This window comes from Rhinoderma darwinii, chromosome 5 (genome assembly GCF_050947455.1).
Source record: "Rhinoderma darwinii isolate aRhiDar2 chromosome 5, aRhiDar2.hap1, whole genome shotgun sequence".
In the NCBI taxonomy this organism is placed as follows: Eukaryota; Metazoa; Chordata; class Amphibia; order Anura; family Rhinodermatidae; genus Rhinoderma; species Rhinoderma darwinii.
Genome location: NC_134691.1, coordinates 124263237 through 124283715, shown reverse-complemented (window position 1 = coordinate 124283715; position 20479 = coordinate 124263237). Strand labels below are relative to the sequence as shown.

At 44.4% G+C, this 20479-nt stretch overlaps 1 protein-coding gene across 1 annotated transcript in view; it reads left to right on the top strand.

Moving 5' to 3' along the window:
- The window catches only part of RTTN (rotatin), a 246053-nt gene extending 229838 nt beyond the window's left edge, over nt 1-16215 (top strand). The window contains exons 49-50 of the mRNA XM_075826473.1: nt 13377-13446; nt 15409-16215. Coding sequence (XP_075682588.1) covers nt 13377-13446; nt 15409-15488 — 150 coding nt within the window. The 3' untranslated portion in view covers nt 15489-16215. The remainder of the gene's footprint in view (nt 1-13376; nt 13447-15408) is intronic.
- The last annotated feature ends 4264 nt before the right edge of the window (nt 16216-20479 follow it).

Here is a 20479-nt window from a genome sequence, read left to right as displayed (position 1 = left end):
TTTTTTATCACTTTTTACAGCCCCCTGTATATAGCGCCATACACAGCCCCCTGTAGATAACGCCATACAGCCCCCCCCCCTGTAGATAACGCCATACAGAGTCCCCCCTGTAGAGAACGCCATCCGGAGTCCCCCCTGTAGAGAACGCCATCCGGAGTCCCCCCTGTAGAGAACGCCATCCGGAGTCCCCCCTGTAGAGAACGCCATCCGGAGTCCCCCCTGTAGAGAACGCCATCCGGAGTCCCCCCTGTAGAGAACGCCATCCGGAGTCGTCGTCCCCCCCCCCCCAAATAAAAAACGGCCTACAGTTTGTCCTACAAAAGAGATGTATCCCCTATCTTCAGGATAGGGGATACATGTGTGATCGCTGGCAGCAATAAGGAGAAAGGGGGACCAAAAGTCCCCCAATGTTCTCCATGACAAACCTCGAGCTTCCGGCGTCTGAGCAGTTCAATAAAAATGAAGGGAGCGCTGGTCACGCATGGGCACAAGCGTGACCGGTGCGCAAGTCATTTCTATGGAGCTGCAGACAGACCCCGGGGGGCTGCCGATGTGCTTCAAACCCCTTAAATGTGGCGAACGCAATCTGTCGCCGCATTTATGGGGTTAATTGCCGAAATCAGCGGCGATGGTCCGCTGACCGGCAAGACTGGAGTGTCAGCTGTCGGGGACAGCTGACCTCCCGGTTCAGTGTGCACAGGGAACTACTCCGCAACTGTACATCCTGATGCGGGAAGCAAGCCCTCTGCAGGACGTACAGTTGCGGAGCAGCGCGTGAAGAGGTCGACAAACAAAATTATAAAATAGGCACATTATTTATCCCGAACAATGGATGCCATAAAATAAGCAAATAAAAACAATGTCAATTGGTTTTTTTTGGTCACCTCTCCGCCCAAAAAGTTAGTAAAAAGTGATCAAAGAGTTACATGTAGCCCAAAATGGTTTACAAAAAAACTACAGCTTGAAAACTACAGCAAAAATAACCGTTCTCACACAGCTTAGTTGATGGAAAAGTTATGGCTCTTAGACTTAGATTTTTTTTTTATTTATTTTTTCATTGTGCAAAAAAATAAAATAAAAAGTGATCAAAATGTCATATCTACCACAAAATGGTCCCAATGAAACTATAGCTCATCCTACAAAGACAAAACAAGGCCTCACAGCTCAGTCGACTAAAAATTTAAAAAGTTAAAGCTCTGCGCATATGGTGACACAATTTTATTTATTTTTTTTACGTTTTTATTATACAAAAGTAGTAAAACAAAAAAAAATAAGAAAAACTATATAAATTTAGTATTGCCGCAAACATATGAACCCACGATCGTTGTCGTGAAAACAATACTCAGCAATTTCGCATTTTTTGAGGTTTGCTTTGGTGGTTTTTTTTTCAGTCCCCCCTCCCCCCAAAAAAAAATGGATTACATTTTTTTCAGTACATTGTATGGGACATAAAGTCAAAGTGGTATATCTCTATCCACAAAATCTTTTAGTCAATTTCTAAAGTCGTTTAAAATTAAGGTGTGGTACAATAAGCTGGCGTGCACGACAGACAGATGGTATTGTATAATGCCTACATGCTATCCCAATGTGCAGGCCTGCCGGGAATATTCCTTCAGTTTCACAAGGTGGCTATCAAGGCCCTTATATTTGGGAACCAGGAAGTCCAGTGCCTAAGCACATCTATTAGAACCAAGGCCGCCTGTGTTGTACCAGGAAGACACTTTCCCAGTGAAGATCCCCAAACTGCAAAAACCAGGTCTCTAAAAAGTTGCGGACTGTGTTCCTAAAGGGGATAAGAAAGGATACCATACATAAAAATAATTGCTTTAGATCTTACCGGACATCCATGGATTATTCATTTTATCATTTATTTACCCAATTATATACCACGCTATTATCCTAATGTACTCCGTACAGCTTACCTATGTGCCGGGACCTTTATAATTAACATACTAGTAAAACTCCAAACAAAACTACTACCATGCAAAATCCATGCTCCAAATGGCGTACCTTCCCTTCTTAGCCCTACAGTGTGCCCAAACAGCAGTTTATGTCCACAAGTAAGGCATTACCATACCCGGGAGAACCCGTTAAAAAACAATTTATAGGGTAAGATTCTCCAGTGGCACAAGCTGGGCACACCATATTGTGCGGTGAATAGGCAGATCAGTGGAAAAATTGCAATTTTCACTTTGCATCATCTACTGCGTATTAATTTCTGAAAAATTCTTGTGGGCTCTAAATTCTCACTACACCCCTTGATAAATGCCTTTTAGGGGTGTAGTTTCTAAAAAAAAAAATGTTGTTACATCAGGGTTTTTGCAAATTCAATATGGAGTCCGCAAACCATTCCATCTATGCTCCAAAAGCCAAATAACACTCCTTTACTTCTGAGCCCTTCCATATTTGTAAACTGTAATTATAACCAAATATGGGGTGTTACCATAGTCGGGAGAAATTGCTTTACAAATGTTGGGGGGCTTTTTCTTCTTTATTCCTTTATGAAAATGAAAAATGTTGATCTAAAACTACACCTTATTGGGAAAAAAAATCAATTTTTCATTTTCACGGCTTAATTCTAATTAATTCAACAAAAAACCTTATAGGGTAAAAATTCTCACTATACCCCTAGATGATTCCTCAAGGGGTATAGTTTCCCAAATGGAGTCACTTTAGTAGTGTTTCCACTAAACTAGTACTAGAGGGGCTCCACAAATGTGACATGATGCACAGAAACCATTCCAAAATCCAAATGGTGCTCCTTCCCTTCTGAGCCCTACCGTGTGTCCAAACAGCAGTTTATGACCACATATGGGGTATTGCTTTACTCGGGAGAAATTGCTTTACAAATGTGGTGCTTTTTCTCCTTTAGTCCTTGTGGTCCTCTTTTATATCCCTAGATAATTTACTCAAGGGGTGTAGTTTCCAAAATGGTGTCACTTGTGGGGGTTTTTCACTGTTTTGTCCCCTCAGGGGCTTTGCAAATGCGACATGTCCTCCACAAACTATTCCTGCTATATTTGAGCTCCAAAAGCCAAATGGCGCTCTTTCCCTTCTAAACCCGGCTCGGTGTCCAAACAGCCGATTAGGACCACATATGGGGTATTCGTTTACTCGGGAGAAATTGCTCTACAAATGTATTGGTGGTTTTTCTCCTTTAGTCTTTGTGGAAATGAAAAAAAATTACCGTATTTTTCGGACCATAAGACGCACCCAGGTTTTAGACAACAGAAAATAGGAAAACAATTATTTGTTAAAAAATTATTTTTTCTGTTTCACCACATTCTGAGAGCCAACGTTTTTTTATATTTTTTTTCATCGATTGAGGGCTTATTTTTTGCAGGACGAACTGTAGTTTTATTGGCACCATTTTTTGGTACATACGATTTTTTTGATCACTTTTTTTATTTCATATTTTAAGCACTAAGGTGACGAAAAAACTATTTTGATGTTTTACATTTTTAATTTAATGACTAACTTACCGTGCGAGTGGAAATGAAAAAAAAAATAGCTAAACCTACATTTAATTTAAAAAAAAAGTTGATTTTAATTTTCATGGCCTACTTTCAATAATTTCTGCAAGAAACTGTGGAGTCAAAATACTCCCTATACCCCTAGATAAATTCCTTGAGAGGTGTGGTTTCCCAAATGGGGTCACCTTTGGGGGATTTCCACTGTTTTGGCACTGCAAGAGCTCTGCAAACCTGACATGGTGCCTAAAATATATCCTAATAAAAAGGAGGCACCCAAATCCTCTAGGTGCTCCTTTGCTTCTGAGGTCTGTGTTTCAGTCCAGTACCACACTAGGGCCACATGTGGGATATTTCCTAAAATTGCTAAATCTGGGCAATGAATTTTCAGCTGCGTTTCTCTGGTACTCTTTTAATAGAAAAATATAAAACATTACAAAATAAACGGTTTTTACAAAACAAACACAACAAAACAAAACTTATGTACATTTCTGTACAATTTACCCAGCCTGACCCTTCTTACATAAATCCCCATGCATACATAACTATAATCCCATACTCATTCATACACACACCTAAACCCCCCCAACCCCAAGAAAACATAACTATAACACTATATACAACATACTCTTAAAAACCATGTGCCAACCAATGGCCCCCTAAAAAAAAAAACCACCACATATATAAAACAAAATAAATAATAATCATAATAAAAATAAACAAAATAATAATAATAATAATAAACTCTAAAAATAAAAGTTACCATCTCATGGTGCACTTACTTCAGTGCACCATGTAAATGAAAAGAAAAGAACAAAACATAAAAAACAACAAAACAAACCCCAAAAAACAAAGATTTTTTTTTTTTAATTTTTTTTTTCTTTTTTTTTTTTTTAAATTTATTTTTATTTTTTTTTTTTTTTTTTACATTTTTTTTTAATATTTTTTTTTTTTTTATTTTTTTTTTTTTATTTTTTTTCTTTTTATTAACTTATCCACATTCATACCTAACCCTGTACATACTACCTTATCCATCACCACCCATCACCTCCCCCAACCAGCATCACGCCTCATGTCCTTCCATGTCCGCATAGTTCAGATGCTGGCCCCCACCACCCAACACATCACCCAACCAGCCCGATCCCACGTCTCATGTCCTCCTCACGTCCACGTAGTCCAGAATCAGGCTGGGCACACCCCCAGGCCCCCCACCCCACCTATCTACTGCCCATCTTACCTAAACATTCACACAAACCCATGCATAGACCTATACACCATATCGACACATAACTATAACCAAATACCATACTATATACATAAACCCGAAAACCTAAGTTTGGCTGCTTGTAAGCCCTTTTTCTGTCTCCAAAAAGCTCAAAACAAAAACCTACTTGTGCTTACTCAGCCCATCACCAGAGGAGAGAGAGAGGAAAGCCCCCCTAGAGCACCAGACCAGAGGCCAAAGCCAACCCCCAACCACCACCCCGGTCCCTATCGCTAAACCTATCCTGCTTGCCCTATCTCTATCCCTTATTACTTTATAAACTAATCTGTCCCTCCTGCTGTCTCTCATTCTGTCCCTATCGCTATTTCCCGGTGTCATGGCCAGGTGCAGACCCCCACCTCCAGTCTAATACCCAGGGGCACTCCCTCCCCTCCCCCTGAAGGTTGGTTCCACCTAGGGCACCCTAAAATTGAAGCCCCTCCAAAGTCGAGAGGCCTTGGATGCACCCAGTTTCTCAACCTCCAGAGACCGGACCTTCACCAGGTCACCCATGATATTCCTACACACCTCGTCCTCCAGGAGGATTTTACACTGAGTCGATACTAAGCACCGTGCGTTCCACGTGAAATACCTGATCACTAAACTAACTAAAAAAGAAGTGCAATGATCCCTTCCACCCAGGTCTCCGAATGCCCCATAGGCCCAACCAGCGTAGGAGAGGTTGGTCAGACCGGGCCAACCGATGGAGGCACCCACCCGTTTGTAAACCTCTGCATTGAAGGGACACTGAAGCAAGAAATGGTCCATGCTTTCCAGCGTGTCATCGCACTCCTCCCGAGGACAACCTCTTTCATCGGAGTTTCTAAACTTCAGATTGCCCCTTACATACAGCCTCCCATGGAAGCAGCGCCAAGCCAGATCCCAAAACTTCTGGGGAATCCTCACAGAGTTTAAAAGTTTTAATCCCACCCCGAGGTCGCTACTTGGGCAGTCCCTGAGCGCCAGGGGCTTCTGGAAGCAGGTCAACAAGACCTTTCTGTCAAGAAATTTTCTCGACATGGTCTTGATCTCCCTCGCCTCCAGACCCCACCGACGAACAACCTTCAGAACCGGGGCGGCATAAGCCGGGAGGTGCCCATGGGGTACACGCAGGTCTTTCGCTTGGCCTCCTGTCTCCCATTCCTGGAAGAAAGGCCGAAACCATCCCCTGCAGGAGGATATCCACAGAGGAGCCCTTTCTCTTTCAAAGAGGTTCGCCAAATTAATTTTAATGAAGGTGTTTACTAGAAACACCACTGGGTTAACCATACCTAACCCACCTAGTTTCCTCGGTAGGTAAGTAACCTCCCTCTTGATTAGGTTAAGCCTGTTTCCCCATAACAGTTGGAAGAACAGGCTATAGACCCGAGTCCAGAGAGGCTCTGGCAACATGCACACGCTGCCAAGGTAGAGCAACATGGGCATCAGGTAAGCCTTGGCCAGGTGAACCCTTTCCCTAAGGGACAAAGACCATCCCTTCCATTGGCCAACCTTCTGGGCAGCTATTGATAGCCTACCTTCCCAGTTTTTCTTGGGGTAATCACCCGGGCCAAATTCAATGCCTAAGATTTTAGCAGACCCTTTGGGCTCTGGGAGGGTGTCCGGGAGATCAAAACTAGGATCCCCTCCCCCCAGCCAGAGACTTTCACACTTGTCCCGGTTGATCCTGGACCCAGATGCCCGTGAGTAGCGCTCAACTTCTGACATCACCCACTCTGCCTCCCCTCTCGAGGAGACAAAGATAGTGACGTCATCCGCGTACGCAACCACCCTCTGAGTGGCTTCCGGCTCCTCCAAGTCCATCCCCACCCCCGCCAATGGCCCACGATCGAGCCGCCTAAGAAAGGGGTCGATCGCGAAAACATACAGCAAGGGGCTTAAGGGACAACCCTGGCGGACACCAGACCCAACCTCAAAGGGGGTTCCAGTCCAACCGTTCACCAGTGCAAAAGACTCAGCCCCAGCGTATAGGGTCTGGAGCCAATTAACGAACTCACCCGGTAGGCCATACCTCAGAAGGACTGACCATAGGTACTTGTGATTCACCCGGTCAAAAGCTTTGGCCTGATCCAAGGACAGCATGTACCCCTCCCATCGGCCAGAATGTCCCTGCTCCACTGCCTCTCTGACACTGAGGACAGCACTAAAGGTGCTGCGGCCTGGAACAGAGCAATGCTGGGCCGACGAAAGGAGCCGGGGTGCAAACTTCACCAGCCGATTAAACAGTACTTTTGCGAGAACCTTTCTGTCCGTATTGAGGAGCGCTATGGGACGCCAGTTCTCAATACGGGTCGAATCCTTACCCTTTGACAGAATGATCAAGGCCGACTTGCCCATTGACTTTGGCAGAGCGCCCGAGGAGAGGCACTCATTAAAAACCGCAGTCAAGAGGGGAACTAAGGTTCCCTTAAAAGCCTTATAAAACTCAGATGTTAAGCCATCTGGGCCTGGCGACTTTTTGATGGCCAACCCATCAATCGCCAGCATCACTTCCTCTTCCTTGATCGACTCTGTCAAAACACCAAGCGAGGGGTCTGCTCCTGGCTCAGGGATGGTTTCAGCCAGGAAAGCCGACATTTCGTCTCGGTTTAGATCCTGCTCACCCAAAAGCTGCGAATAAAAGGATCTGATGACCTCCAGGATCCCTGATTTGGATCTCATCAGGGAGCCTGTACTATCTACCAGTCCTGTCACCACCTTACGACTCACTGACATCTTGCAGTTCTTGTAAGGGTCGGGCGAGCGGTACCTCCCGAAATCCCGTTCAAGAACCAAAGACGTGTGCCTATCATATTGGCATCTTTTGAGCAGAGCTTTCACCACGGAGATTTCCTCACGGCTACCTCCGGTTGAGACTAGATGTTCGAGTTTCCTCCTCATGTCTTGATACAGGCGATACCTGCTCATAGACCTGAGGCACGAGATCTGACGGAAAAACTCAGCCACCCGTTCTTTGAACACCTCCCACCACTCAGACTTAGTACCACCTAGATCCAATAAAGGTACCTGGCTCTGAAGAAAATCCTCGAAGGCCTGTCTTATCTCTGCTTCTTCCAGGAGAGTAGAATTCAGCCTCCATATACCTCTTCCCATCTGGAGGGACTCTGCAACATTCAAAGAAAAAATAATCATACAGTGATCGGAGAACTCCACCTCAACGACGGACACTGCCGAAGAGATGGCGTCCTCCTTTAAAAAAAACCTGTCTATCCTGGACCTACGACTACCACTATGATAGGTGAACCCCGAGTGGCCTGGGGTATACCGAATGTGGATGTCCTCCAGGCGAGCATCACTAGCTATTCTATTCAACTCGACACTATCATAGGCCAGTACCTTTCTGGAACCTCCTCTGTCTTGGGGCCTAACGACAGTGTTAAAGTCCCCTCCAAAAATGACTTGTCGGCCTGTAAAAAGGAAGGGCTTAATCCTCATGAAGAGACTTTTCCGGTCCCACTTTGTCTGGGGACCGTAGATGTTGATAAGTCTTAGTTCTTGTCCCCTCATGAGAACATCTAAGATCAAGCACCGCCCCATTTCTAACTCGATCATCCGCCGGCATGTGACCGGTGCGGTAAAAAGTACCGCCACCCCGCTATATGGCTCAGCCGCAAGAGACCAGTAGGAGGGCCCACGTCGCCACTCCCTCCTAGCTTTCACGACCTCTGCCAAAAGTGACAGTCTGGTCTCCTGCAAAAACAAAATGTCAGCTTCAACCCGGCCGAGAAAATCAAAGGCTGCAAATCTAGCCATATTCGACTTAATGCTGGCAACGTTAATCGATGCCAGCGTCAACGGAGTGGGTGCCGCCATCATAAATGATTGAGTTAGACGGTTTTCTTCTTCCCACCCCTTGCTTTCTCCTCTGAGGAGGACCCCTCACCCTCTTTACCTCTTTTTTTTGTTTTTGAGGAGTCCATAACCTCCACCACCCCCCTCCCATTCTCATCTCCTGGGTCCGGGCCGACCCCCTCCCCCGGGGACAGTGGCCCCCGCAGAAGAGGAGGCTCAACGACACCTAGACTCCCTACCGTGCTCTCCCCCCCGGCCTGGGGGTCTGGAATATCCATGAGAACACGGTATCGGTTGGGGGAGCACACCAGGGGGGTGCAGGTTTTGCCTTCCTTGGCCGGGGCAGGGCCAGATGTTTTTAGCCCTGTTTTGATGTTACCCGGTGTCCCCTGTTTTGTTTTAGGCTGTGACCTCCCTTCCTCTTCCACACTTTCATAGTGGGAGGACTGGGAGTCCTCAGCCCTCTGCTCTCTCTCTATCCTCCTTATCTCCTCGTCCAGTACGGCCCCCCCAAGAGCATCAGTATCCTGGGGGGCATCCAGGTCCGAGCCAGAGGAGTCCCCAGTTTCCTGGGTCCTCCTCAGCTCTCGTTCCCTTCTGCGTTTTTCCGCCCTTCTCTGACGAGAAGGGGGTCCCCTCCTGGCGTTCGTCCTTTGCTCTTGGGCTCTATCGTCTCTGTCCACCCCCTCGCCCACGGAGACCTCCCTCCTTACATTCTCCGTAGGGTTGGAACAGACATTGACGACTGAACGCGGACACCGACTGAAAGGGTGACCTAGGTCACCACACAGGTTACACCTAATCTGCTCACACGATGCGGCCAGATGGCCTACCCCCCCACAATGAGCGCACTTCTGCACAGTGCAGCTTGCGCTCAAGTGTGAGGGGTCGCCACACCGGTGACACAGCTTCGGCTGCCCCTGGTAGAAGACAAGGATTCGATCTCTTCCCAAGAAAGCAGATGATGGTATGTGGGACACCGTCTGCCCCAGACGCTTAAGTTTGACCATAAACGTCCAGGCTCCCGACCAGATGCCAAACTCATCGCAGTTCTTCCGTGGCATCTCTGCTACCTCACCGTATCTTCCCAACCAGGTCATGATGTCCACACAGGAAAGCGACTCGTTACGGGTAAGAACGGTCACTTTCCTGAGACCATTCTGGCGAGAGATTGCTTGCGCAGCAAACCCTCGCCAGCCGGGCTCGCTTTTCACCAGCTCATAGTTCCCCCAGAAGACCTCAAGGCCCCCCGGCTGAACAAAGCTGATGTCAAACTCAGCCGTACCATGAGGATGTATCAAGGCGTAGATGTCACTCGCCTTGAAGCCCATCTCCAGCAGCAGCTCCACCACCCTCTTACGAGGAGGGCACGCATCATTGCCACGCCACTGGAGACGGACCACATTCCTCCTGGCCACGGCCGGCCCGGTTGTTGGGAGCGACCACTGATCTCCCCGTCTCTCTCGGAAGGCATCCAGACCATACCTATTTATCCAAAAGGATAGGTCCTTCTGCACTCCCCCTACTGTTATCGTCTGCTTCCCCTCCCTTAAGGCTTCTAGGAGGCGCTGTTGCAAACTGCCGTCCCCGGGCCCAGAAGATGAGGATGGGTGGGCCGACGGTCCCCCCACCACAACGCCCGCATACGACCTGCCGGGCGCTCTGGCAGAAGGAGCAACCGGCCCGCCACTGGTTGACACTCCCCCCACAATATTACAACCCACATTAACATCCACAACATTACCACCACCAACAATATTACCAACACTACTAACATTACCATTAATATTTACATTTTCACTTACATTCCTCTCCACAACTTTCATACCGGCCAGGCTGGTTACAGAGTTCTTCCTCTTGTCGATGGGCTTTTTATAAGTTGTTTTTGTCGTTTTTGGGGTCTCCACATCATCAGGTGCCGCTACTTCTGGGGTGCCGCCGGATATCTCAGGCGGCAATCCCTCAGCACCCTCCGCTTCACCGACCTCCATATCTGCTGCGCCACCAATACAATGTTCGGGAGGAGGGGTGCCGTCACCCCCCGTGCCCGCTAAACCCCTCCCACCGCCTTGCGGCGATGCAGATGGAGGGGCCGCAGGCACCGCTAGAGCCGCTCCCGGCACCAAACCAACCCCCCCTCCCGTCGGGGGTTGGCCAGCAGTGCCGGAGCCTCTCCTACCGCCACTACTCGCTTCCGCAACACTTTCTGGTGCGTCCGCCGGCCGAGTCACATGACCAGCAGACTTCCGGTTTTCCGGCGCCACATCCGGTTTCCGGTTCCCCCCGTCCCCCGGTCTCCGGCTTGCGCCAGAGGCCAGCTTCTGAGGTTCCCCATCCGCCGGACACGGGGACACGCCCCCTAGCGCCACGTGGCCATCGACACCACCTCCTTTACAGGAGACGGCGTCTGGTGCCATCTTGGCCACATTGCTCAAAACCAGCACCATATCTTTCTGCCCACTTACCCGCCACGACCCCACTGCAGAGGCCGGAGCTGGGGGATTTGCGGGGTTTGCGTCCCGAACCGAGCTCTCACCCGGTCCGGAACGCAAGGAAGACAGGTAGGAATATTTGTAAGATACTCCACCTGTCTTCCCCTTTGCATTTTTCCGCCTCAACTTCCATAATTTTTTCTTTTTTTTTTTCTCCTCCTCCGGTGGCAACTCATCTCCAAAAGTAAAGTTCTGGAGGGACACTGGGGACTCCTGCAGCCGTATTTGCGTGAGCAACCCCGGGGGGTGCCCACTGCCCGATTCAAAGTTTTGCACAACTTGGCTGCAGGAAAGTTCCCCACTTGCCCCTCCGTTACTGCCTTCCCAGGGGTCCTCCGAGCCCGTCTCCTCCCGGGTTGGCGTCCTCTCCACATCCACGCTTTCCTCCATTTCTGTGGCCCCCACTTCTGCGGCCTCCACTTTTGCGGCCTCCACTTTTGCGGCCTCCACTTTTGCGGCCTCCACTTTTGCGGCCTCCACTTTTGCGGCCTCCACTTTTGCGGCCTCCACTTTTGCGGCCTCCACTTTTGCGGCCTCCACTTTTGCGGCCTCCACTTTTGCGGCCTCCACTTCTGCGGCCTCCACTTTTGCGGCCTCCACTTTTGCGGCCTCCACTGCCTCTGCACTTTTAACAGCCAATGCCTTTACTCCCCTTTTGCAGGGGGTTTCATTACTTTGCGTGGGGGACGCCATCAGGGAAAACCTTTCATCATTCTCCAATTTCTCCCCGAAGGCTCCCCCACCGACCACAATCTCCATCTTCCTCTCCTCCACCATATTAATTTCCTCCAAAATTGTCTTTACCTGTAGATTATACCGGGACCTCTTGGCGCCTGATGTTTTCGCGGCTCGTCCCCTTGCGACCGCCAGATCTTCACGAAGCCGCCGCAGGGACTTACCGAGGTCCCGGTATTCTTCCAGCCGGGCAGCTAGGCGGGAGCTGAAGGTTTCCACCGACTCTCCCGACCGCAGTAGCCCCCATTCCTCTACCGTGCTCTGGTCCTCAGGTCTGGCATCTGGCCTTGCTGGGCCTTCTGGTCCTCCACCTGGATGATCCGCCATGTCTCTCCTCCTGGCTCCTTCCAGAGCCCCAGCATCAGGGGGGGCCGCACAGATCTTTCCACGGGATGACCTTCTCACCCCTGATGCTGGCTGCACGCTCCCAGCAGGTTGGGAAGACCCCCTACCCCCCGCCTGCATGCTCCAGGGGGTAGAGGTCTGAGGCTCCATGTATGAATGGAGCCTCCTTCAGGGAAGCTTCCTTAGCCCAGGCAGGTGATAGAAACCTGGGCTGGTGAAAGAAAGGAAACTCCCTGGATTCCGGGTGTGGTCCACACTCACAGCACACACTCAGCAGCTCTCTCACACACAACCTCCCTCCTTGCTAGTCACTGCTGGTGTGGCGTTTCTCTGGTAAAACCTTCAGTGTTCCAAAACCTTGCAACGTCCTAGAAAGATAAAAGGATGTTTAAAAACTGATGTAGACATATGGGGGATGTTAATTAGCAACTATTTTGTGCGGTATAATTGCCTGTCTTACAAGCAGATACATTTAAATTTCGAAAAATGCTAATTTTTTTAATTTTTCGCTAAATATTGGTGTTTATCACAAACCAGTAACATAAAGTCCAATGTGTCACAAGAATCGCTTGGATAGGTAAGAGCATTCCGAAGTTATTACCAGATAAAGTGAAATATGTCAGATTTGAAAAATGAAGCTCTGTCAGTAAGGTCTAAAGTTGCCACAGCGGGAAGGGGTTAAAGATGGATCTGTTTGCTGACATGATGACAGATGTGGTTTACAATAATTAGGTAAACTTATTTAGCACAAACCTTATTCAATACTTTTTACTATGCGGTTTTTTTAACATTAAAGTCGATGGGAGGACATGTGCAGCAGTACAAAATGCATGTCATGGATCACATCAATATTTTTATTTTATTATCCCTTTGATTTCAATATAAAAAAAAAAAAATCTTTTGACTTGTGTGGTTTAAATGGGTCAACGGATGGGAAACCGAAGCAATTAATGACTGGTTTCTATGATGGAATTGGTGATGAATCCTGTTCTTCAATGTTTTGAAAAGGGAATGCTGAGGAGATATCTTTTTGTACTATTTTATATCTTTGTTCTTTTTTGTTGTTGTTGCACTTATAAATATTCCTAATTCTGTTAGGTTAATGAAAAAGGTAATTTTTTACATGTAAGCTTAAAATAATTGAAGATACTTCAACCATAGGTGAAAAACGGGTGGCTGTAATGAGACATTTAATTGAATTTCATTTTAGATAATAATGCGATATTTGTTCTGCAAGATATGTTCCAATAACAGATTAAACTCCAATTTGTATTTTAGGCAAAAGTTATTCTGAAGACTCCACTGTTAAAAGGGAGAATAGAAGATGCCATATCCACATTTAGGAAAGGTAACTGACGTAACAGTGTAGATATTTTATAAATTACACATCCCATGAGTTGTGGTTTTCAGATTATTTTTACTATGATATTAAGCTTTCATGTTAATTAATGTACTGCTATTTTTATGGTTATTTACATGAAATACTCCATATATTAGCAAATCGGAAGTTACCGTGTTGCCTTATATTGACATTTTGTTTAACCCTTTCATGACCAAGGGTCATTGATGCCCGTGTCCAGGTAACCTTTTCAATTTTTGATCTGCACTTAAACGATAATATCTTTGGAATCGCTTTGAATATCACAACTATTTTTACTTTGTTTTTTTTTTACAGGACTTATGAGGTTTTTATTTTCTAGATTAGTTTAATTCATTCTGTGTTTTTCAATTTTATGAGTAGACAAATCTCTAAATTTAAAAAAAAACACTTTTTGTAATTTTTTTTATCTATCCATCTATCTATCTATCCTGTAGAGCTCTGTAACAATTAGTCCCCTCTCTGTCACCCTGGATCGCTGTGAGGGGAGAGTGAAGAGTGCTATATACATACGACCATGGAAAAAAATGGCAATCAACAACGAATCAACTGTCAGTTTTTTATGGCTGTTTTGCATCAATGTGTCTCAAAATTTGAATCCATTTCCCGGTCGTCTGACCGTTTTTAACAGGCATTTGCCATCCGTTTTTCATGGGCATTAAAAAAAATTGAATTAATTTTATTTATTAGGGTTTTCTGTCCCAACCCCCTGAAAACACCACATTGCCCATTTAGATAGTGATGCAATACCGTTGTAGATAGTGCAACATTGCCCACATAGACAGTGCCAGTGCCCACATAGTACCACATTTTTCCTTGTAGATAATACCCTCATAGTGCCACACACAGTGCCCATGTAGATAGCACCACAGCTATGGAGCATCGGCAGTTAGAACGTATATAGCCGTATGGCAGTCGTGAAGGGTTTAATTCTGCTTATGGAATTTCTGCTGAAGCGACAACAGTATCCACCACCATATTGAGCACACCAAACTGTGTTTGTAAGGGTATGTGCACACACACTAATTACGTCCGTGATTGACGGACGTATTTCGGCCGCAAGTCCCGGACCGAACACAGTGCAGGGAGCCGGGCTCCTAGCATCATATTTATGTACGATGCTAGGAGTCCCTGCCTCGCTGCAGGACCACTGTCACGTACTGAAAACATGATTACAGTACGGGACAGTTGTCCTGCAGAGAGGCAGGGACTCCTAGCATCGTATATAAGTATGATGCTAGGAGCCCGGCTCCCTGCACTGTGTTCGGTCCGGTACTTGCAGCCGAAATACGTCCGTCAATTACGGACGTAATTAGTGTGTGTGCACATACTCTAACAGTTGTTACTGCTTGAGCAAGACCATGCCGGTGTAATGGGGTGAAACGTTGCTCATCGTTTGTCTGACAATCTGGACACAATAAATATGGAATATTGAATAGGATGCTGTTGCCTTTGCTTCTATTTTGAAGCCATGTTGTATGTAATGTTGCAGAGAACTAAATGTAACTGTTATTAACGGTCCATACTGAGAAAGTTTGTATTGCGGCCACCCACCTGTAACTCAATGGTGGAGAAACAAATGTCAGGCACGTTGAATTTGCCGGATGGTGGTGTGTAAGTCGCTGCCAGAAATGTCTGCTCGTGATTCGTGTGACTGTTTATGGGGAAGTTGGAGGAGATAGAGGTCTGCCAAATTAAGGTTATCAGCGGTCTTTTTATAAATGCTAGGTTATATTTGTAATGGTACTGCCATAAATGTTTTCTTTGCAACCTTGGTTTCTACACTCTGTACCCAGGATGATGTGTTCAAGAAGGGTCATAAGGTAAACCTCACAATCATTGTGTTGATTTGTGGTCTGAGATATATGGTACATTACTTGAGGATATTCTATAATAGCAGATGTTTCTACATTTATGCTTCTCTGTTTACAGACGGTTCTTCTTTCGGTGAAAGGCTTGAAGTTTATCATTTGAAATGTCTGGAGAATCTGGAGCTTGTTCTTGCCAGTTGAAGCTGATGCACTTATGAATAACCCTCAGAAAATGTTTTAAAGATTCAGCACAGGCTTGGCCTATCTTGTACAATGGGAGGAACTGTTTTTGAGAGCCTGTACAGTCATCAGTATACAGTAGAATGTGGTTTCATACTTTGCTGCTTTCTATATACAAATTCTCAGTTAATGTTTATCTAGTTTAGCACACTACACAAGGTTTTACATCTGCATTACACTTTCTGAAATGAAGATTTTCCTTCATAATTTGAGGTAGGACAACATGTTACAGCATATGAAGCTTGTCTTATTTTGAAACTGTAAGGAATTATGTTTTCTGACTCCTGTGGCAGTCTATGAAGTTCCATTATGTTCCATGTAAACCAAGTAATTCACTAAAAGTACAAAAAGCCCATTTTCTCTTTCCATGAGCAATAAAGCTCAAGATCCTGCTGTACATATAAAATAACTACCACATACATCTAGAAATCTCTACCTATACTTCTAAGAATTTGATTTAAGGCGATGACCGGTGGTAAATTCTGGACATGGAAGGTTAAATTAGAAAAGGAATTAGAAGCGGTTTGGTAGTTTTCGTCCTGGTCTCTTAGCTGTGAGGTAATACTGCTGGGGGGCGACCATTGCCTCATTAGTTTGGATTGTCTTTTGTATGCATACATTTATTTTTTTTCTGGTGTGTTTATATTCGCAGTAAGATTTTTTTTTTTTAATTTGTAAGTATGTATTTATTGGTATAATAAAATGATTCTTTATATGTTCGTTTTTCCAAATTTCTTTCATTATTATTGGAAACCATATCTAAACATTTATCTGTCTCTATAGCGCATTTTATAAGTTTAGCTTTTCATTGTCTTTGACTTAATTTGTGCAATTAGTTTTCACATTGAGAAAATTTGTTTTATATTACTCTTTATTAAAACTTCAGTGAGCGCAGCTTCATGAATATATAAGCTTTTCAGTTCATAAGAAGTTGAAGAATGATGTTTTGTAAGTGATGAGAAATGATAAGTTTTACATGGTATAGACAGACATTCTTAACTCACCTTTTTCAAGACTATGTATAACTATAACGCAAGGTGTAGCTTGAATGTCCTGAGTCAGAATGGAAAAGCTCTACCTGGGCCCTCGACCAATCAGCTAATGACATCACATGTCACTGTACCTAATTATGACCGGCTATAAAGAATCTATATACATTATAAAATGTAGTAATTTGTATGGCAAGGTAACTATATACATGTATACATTATTATGCATATAGAAGTGAACAATGTACTACCTTCCTATAATCCTGCTTTCTAATGTGGCTGGGTGAACTATCGAGACCAAAGGTATTTGATCCAGTTGAAATTACTTCCCCTGCGTCCCCTATAGCTTACACTCTAAAGGGTTTCTTTTTTTTTTTTTTAATAGATGGCATACAGAATTGTGTTTGTTCATTTGTATATTATAATCAACATTTTTTGCTCACTCTAATTTTTTTTCATGTGACGGTTAGCGTCTGTTCACATCAGCGTTGCCCTTCCGTTTAGGGGTTCTGTCGGAAGTTTCCGTTAGGTTAACCCCTCAACGGAAAGGCAAACTGAAACCTCATCTTCCGTTTCTGTCCCCAATGAGAACAATGGTAAGGGAAAATTAAGCTAAGGTTTCCGTTGAGGGGTTAACCTGATGGAAACCTCCAACGGAACCCCCTCAGCATAAGCGCAATGCTGATGTGAACAGGCCCTTAGACTAAGATGATTTAAATTGCAGTAGCTAGAAGCTGAAATCCTGAATCTGTTACTTTTTATTATGGATGAATTTATATGAAGACACTATCGTACAAGGACGTTCAAATATAAAAATAAACAAGGTGGCTATAGGAACTAAAAGAAGGCTTGCTCAAAGTGTGCTTTATCTGTTTTCCTGTTTAAAAAGAAATACCCACATAGTCCGAAGACCAAAGTAGCATCATTTCAGGAGCTGATTTGAAGCAGAATTCAGTAATCCGACACTATTATTAGCAGGGTCACCCATTCCACGGGGCTAAGTAGATGTGTGTCGGATTGGGGGACCTGGAAGTCTAGGAAGATCCTGTTATCATTGATTAGAATTGTGTGAATTAAAGAGGCTACAGTATGGAGAGCCAAGGAGGCAGTGCTATCTGTGCCTACATAATTTTGTAGGTAAAAAATTCCCACTACATTATACTAGAACCTAAACACTGAGATGTTGATCACTTTGCTGTCACATGGGTTGTTATGCTGTGGCCGCTAGTCAATAACAGTACAAAGAGAATAAGGTATTACTATTCAAGTACATTAGAAAAAGACAACTTACCTAGAGAAAACTTTTTCATATTAGTACTTCTATATCAAAGCCTTAGAGCCAAATATTCCAAACATGGCACTTAAAATCATGTGATAACTCTGATTATTATTTATTGACTCCCACTGTAGGCACCATAATGCATCATTTACAACTGTTATTTTATAAATGTTACCATTGTTATTTTATAGATGTTACCATGGGCGGATTGCAAATATCTCATGACTGTATGCAACAATAGGACGGATAAAATTTGCTTACCTGACATTTTTCTTTCCTTGAGTCCAAAGGAAGCATGCAAGTGGTTAATGTCAAGCTCTTCCTAATATACAAATACACCAAAAAATATCCCTTACGCAAGAGCCACACGTTTTTAATAATGCATTGCTTCATAAAAGGAGGAAAAATTTGTACTGCCTTTAAAGTCAAAGACAAAAAATTCAGGTAAGCTAAATTTATCCATCCTTATTCTACAGGCAGCACGCAAGGGGATTTGAAAAGTGATAATTAAATAAAAGTGGGTGGGTTATGTTTGTAGCGCTAGAAAGCACTTGTCTGCAGATTTGGGATGGCTGAATCTTTTTCGCAAGTGCAAACCATTCCTGTATTGGGGAAGCAAAGGTGCCGTCGGTGAAGTCAACAGAACACCACCACTGTGATCATCGCTTTTCCTTTTGATGGCACTAGCAGAGAAGCAAAGGAGCTGCTAAAGTTGCAGAATGGAGGCACATACCCTGGAAATTCAGGCTGAGCAGTGTCACACACAGTAAACCTGTAAGGATCTCAGCCGTGCAGAAACAACTCCCAGATGCCCGAAGGCCATAGAAATCACCAAACTCCTGGCTTCAGTAGACAATACATTTAAATTGGAAAAACTTGTGCACTGGGAGCCCAGAAACCATCTCCAGTTCAACGACACATGGCTCTCTTGGGCCACTTTTTGTAGTGTTTCTCCAGGGATTGCTAAACACTGATATAAGAAGACTCAACATAATTCAAGATCAAATTAATATATAAGATATGACCTTTTCATCATAACATCCTAAGGAACTATGTTGACACTTGCACTCACCTAATCCAAACAATAGCATAGTAACTTGATCTGGTCTCGGCCAACTCTTTGTTACCTCACCAACACCGTACTCTAATCACCCAATGCACCTGTTCTCCCCCGGTTCAATGTTATAAGACTGACATCAACGGTAAAGTTACAAGAGGCACCGCACATAGGGTTCAACCGCATTGACATCTAGTTTCTTATCTGACCTCTGTCAAACTAAACCCCCACTTATCCGTCCTACAGTTTGTCTATTATAATTATATACAGTATGTTAATTACTGTAATCCATTTCTAGATTCCCCAAACTGGAAATATCTTTGTAAATATCCCTTTTCCATATGTGTGCTACACTGGCAATGTCTGTTAATGGTAATATCTATTTACTCTTTTAAATTAAAAGAAAATGTATAAAGCTAATTATCAATGTGCTTTTCAAAGAATTTGACATTCTTATTGTAAATAATCAACAGCCCTTATTCTTTTGGGAAGACTTTCTTCATAATCTTGGAGTGTGTCTGTGGAAATTTTTGCCCATTCACCCGAGAAGCATTTGTGAGGTCAGGCACTGTTGTTGGTTGGTCCGTTCTACTTCATCCCAAAGGTGTTTGGGGTTGAGGTCAAGGCTCTGTGCAGGCCACTCCACACCAAGCTCATCAAACCATGTATGTTGTAGTTAGAGATGAGCGAACTTATCAAAAGTTCGGTTCGGCTAGTTCGCCGAATTTCACAAAAAAGTTTGGTTCGGACCGAACTAGTTCTGACCGAACCTGTCACTTACGTGCGCCGAGCATGCTACTGTCCGGGGTGCTGATAGAGTTAATGGGCTGCACTAACTCTTTCAGCAACCTTCACAGTAGATGCTCGGCGCGCGGAAAATACAATTTAAATGTAATAAAAAAATAAAAATTATACGTTCGTACTTACTTTCCTCCTGTCTGGCCTCCAGCGATGACGTTTCATCCCTTTCGCCGCTGCAGCCAATCACAGGCTGTAGTGGCGGTCACGCACGTCAGGATGACGCTTCATCCCACGTGACCGCCTCTGCAGCCAATCACAGGCTGCAGCGGCGACATGGATGAAACGTCATCGCTGGAGGCCGGACAGGAGGAAAGTAAGTATGAACGTATTATTATTATTTTTTGGCATGTATGTATGTTGGCATGTATGTATGTTGTCATGTATGTATATCTGTGCATGTATGTTGGCATGTATGTATATATGTGCATGTTTGTATGTATATTTGCATGTATATATTTGCATGTATGTATGTATGTTTGCATGTATGTATGTTTGCATGTATGTATTTTTGCATGTATGTTGTCATGTATGTATGTATGTTATGTATATATGTGCATGTGTGTATGTATATTTGTATGTATGTATGTATGTGTGTTTGCATGTATGTATGTATGCATGTTTGTATGTATATTTGCATGTGTGTATATTTATATATATGTATGTATGTATGTTGTCATGTATGTATATATGTGCATGTATGTATATATGTGCATGTGTGTATGTATGTATTTGCATGTATATATTTGCATGTATGTATGTTGTCATGTATGTATGTATATATGTGCATGTATGTTTGCATGTATGTTGGCATGTATGTATACATGTG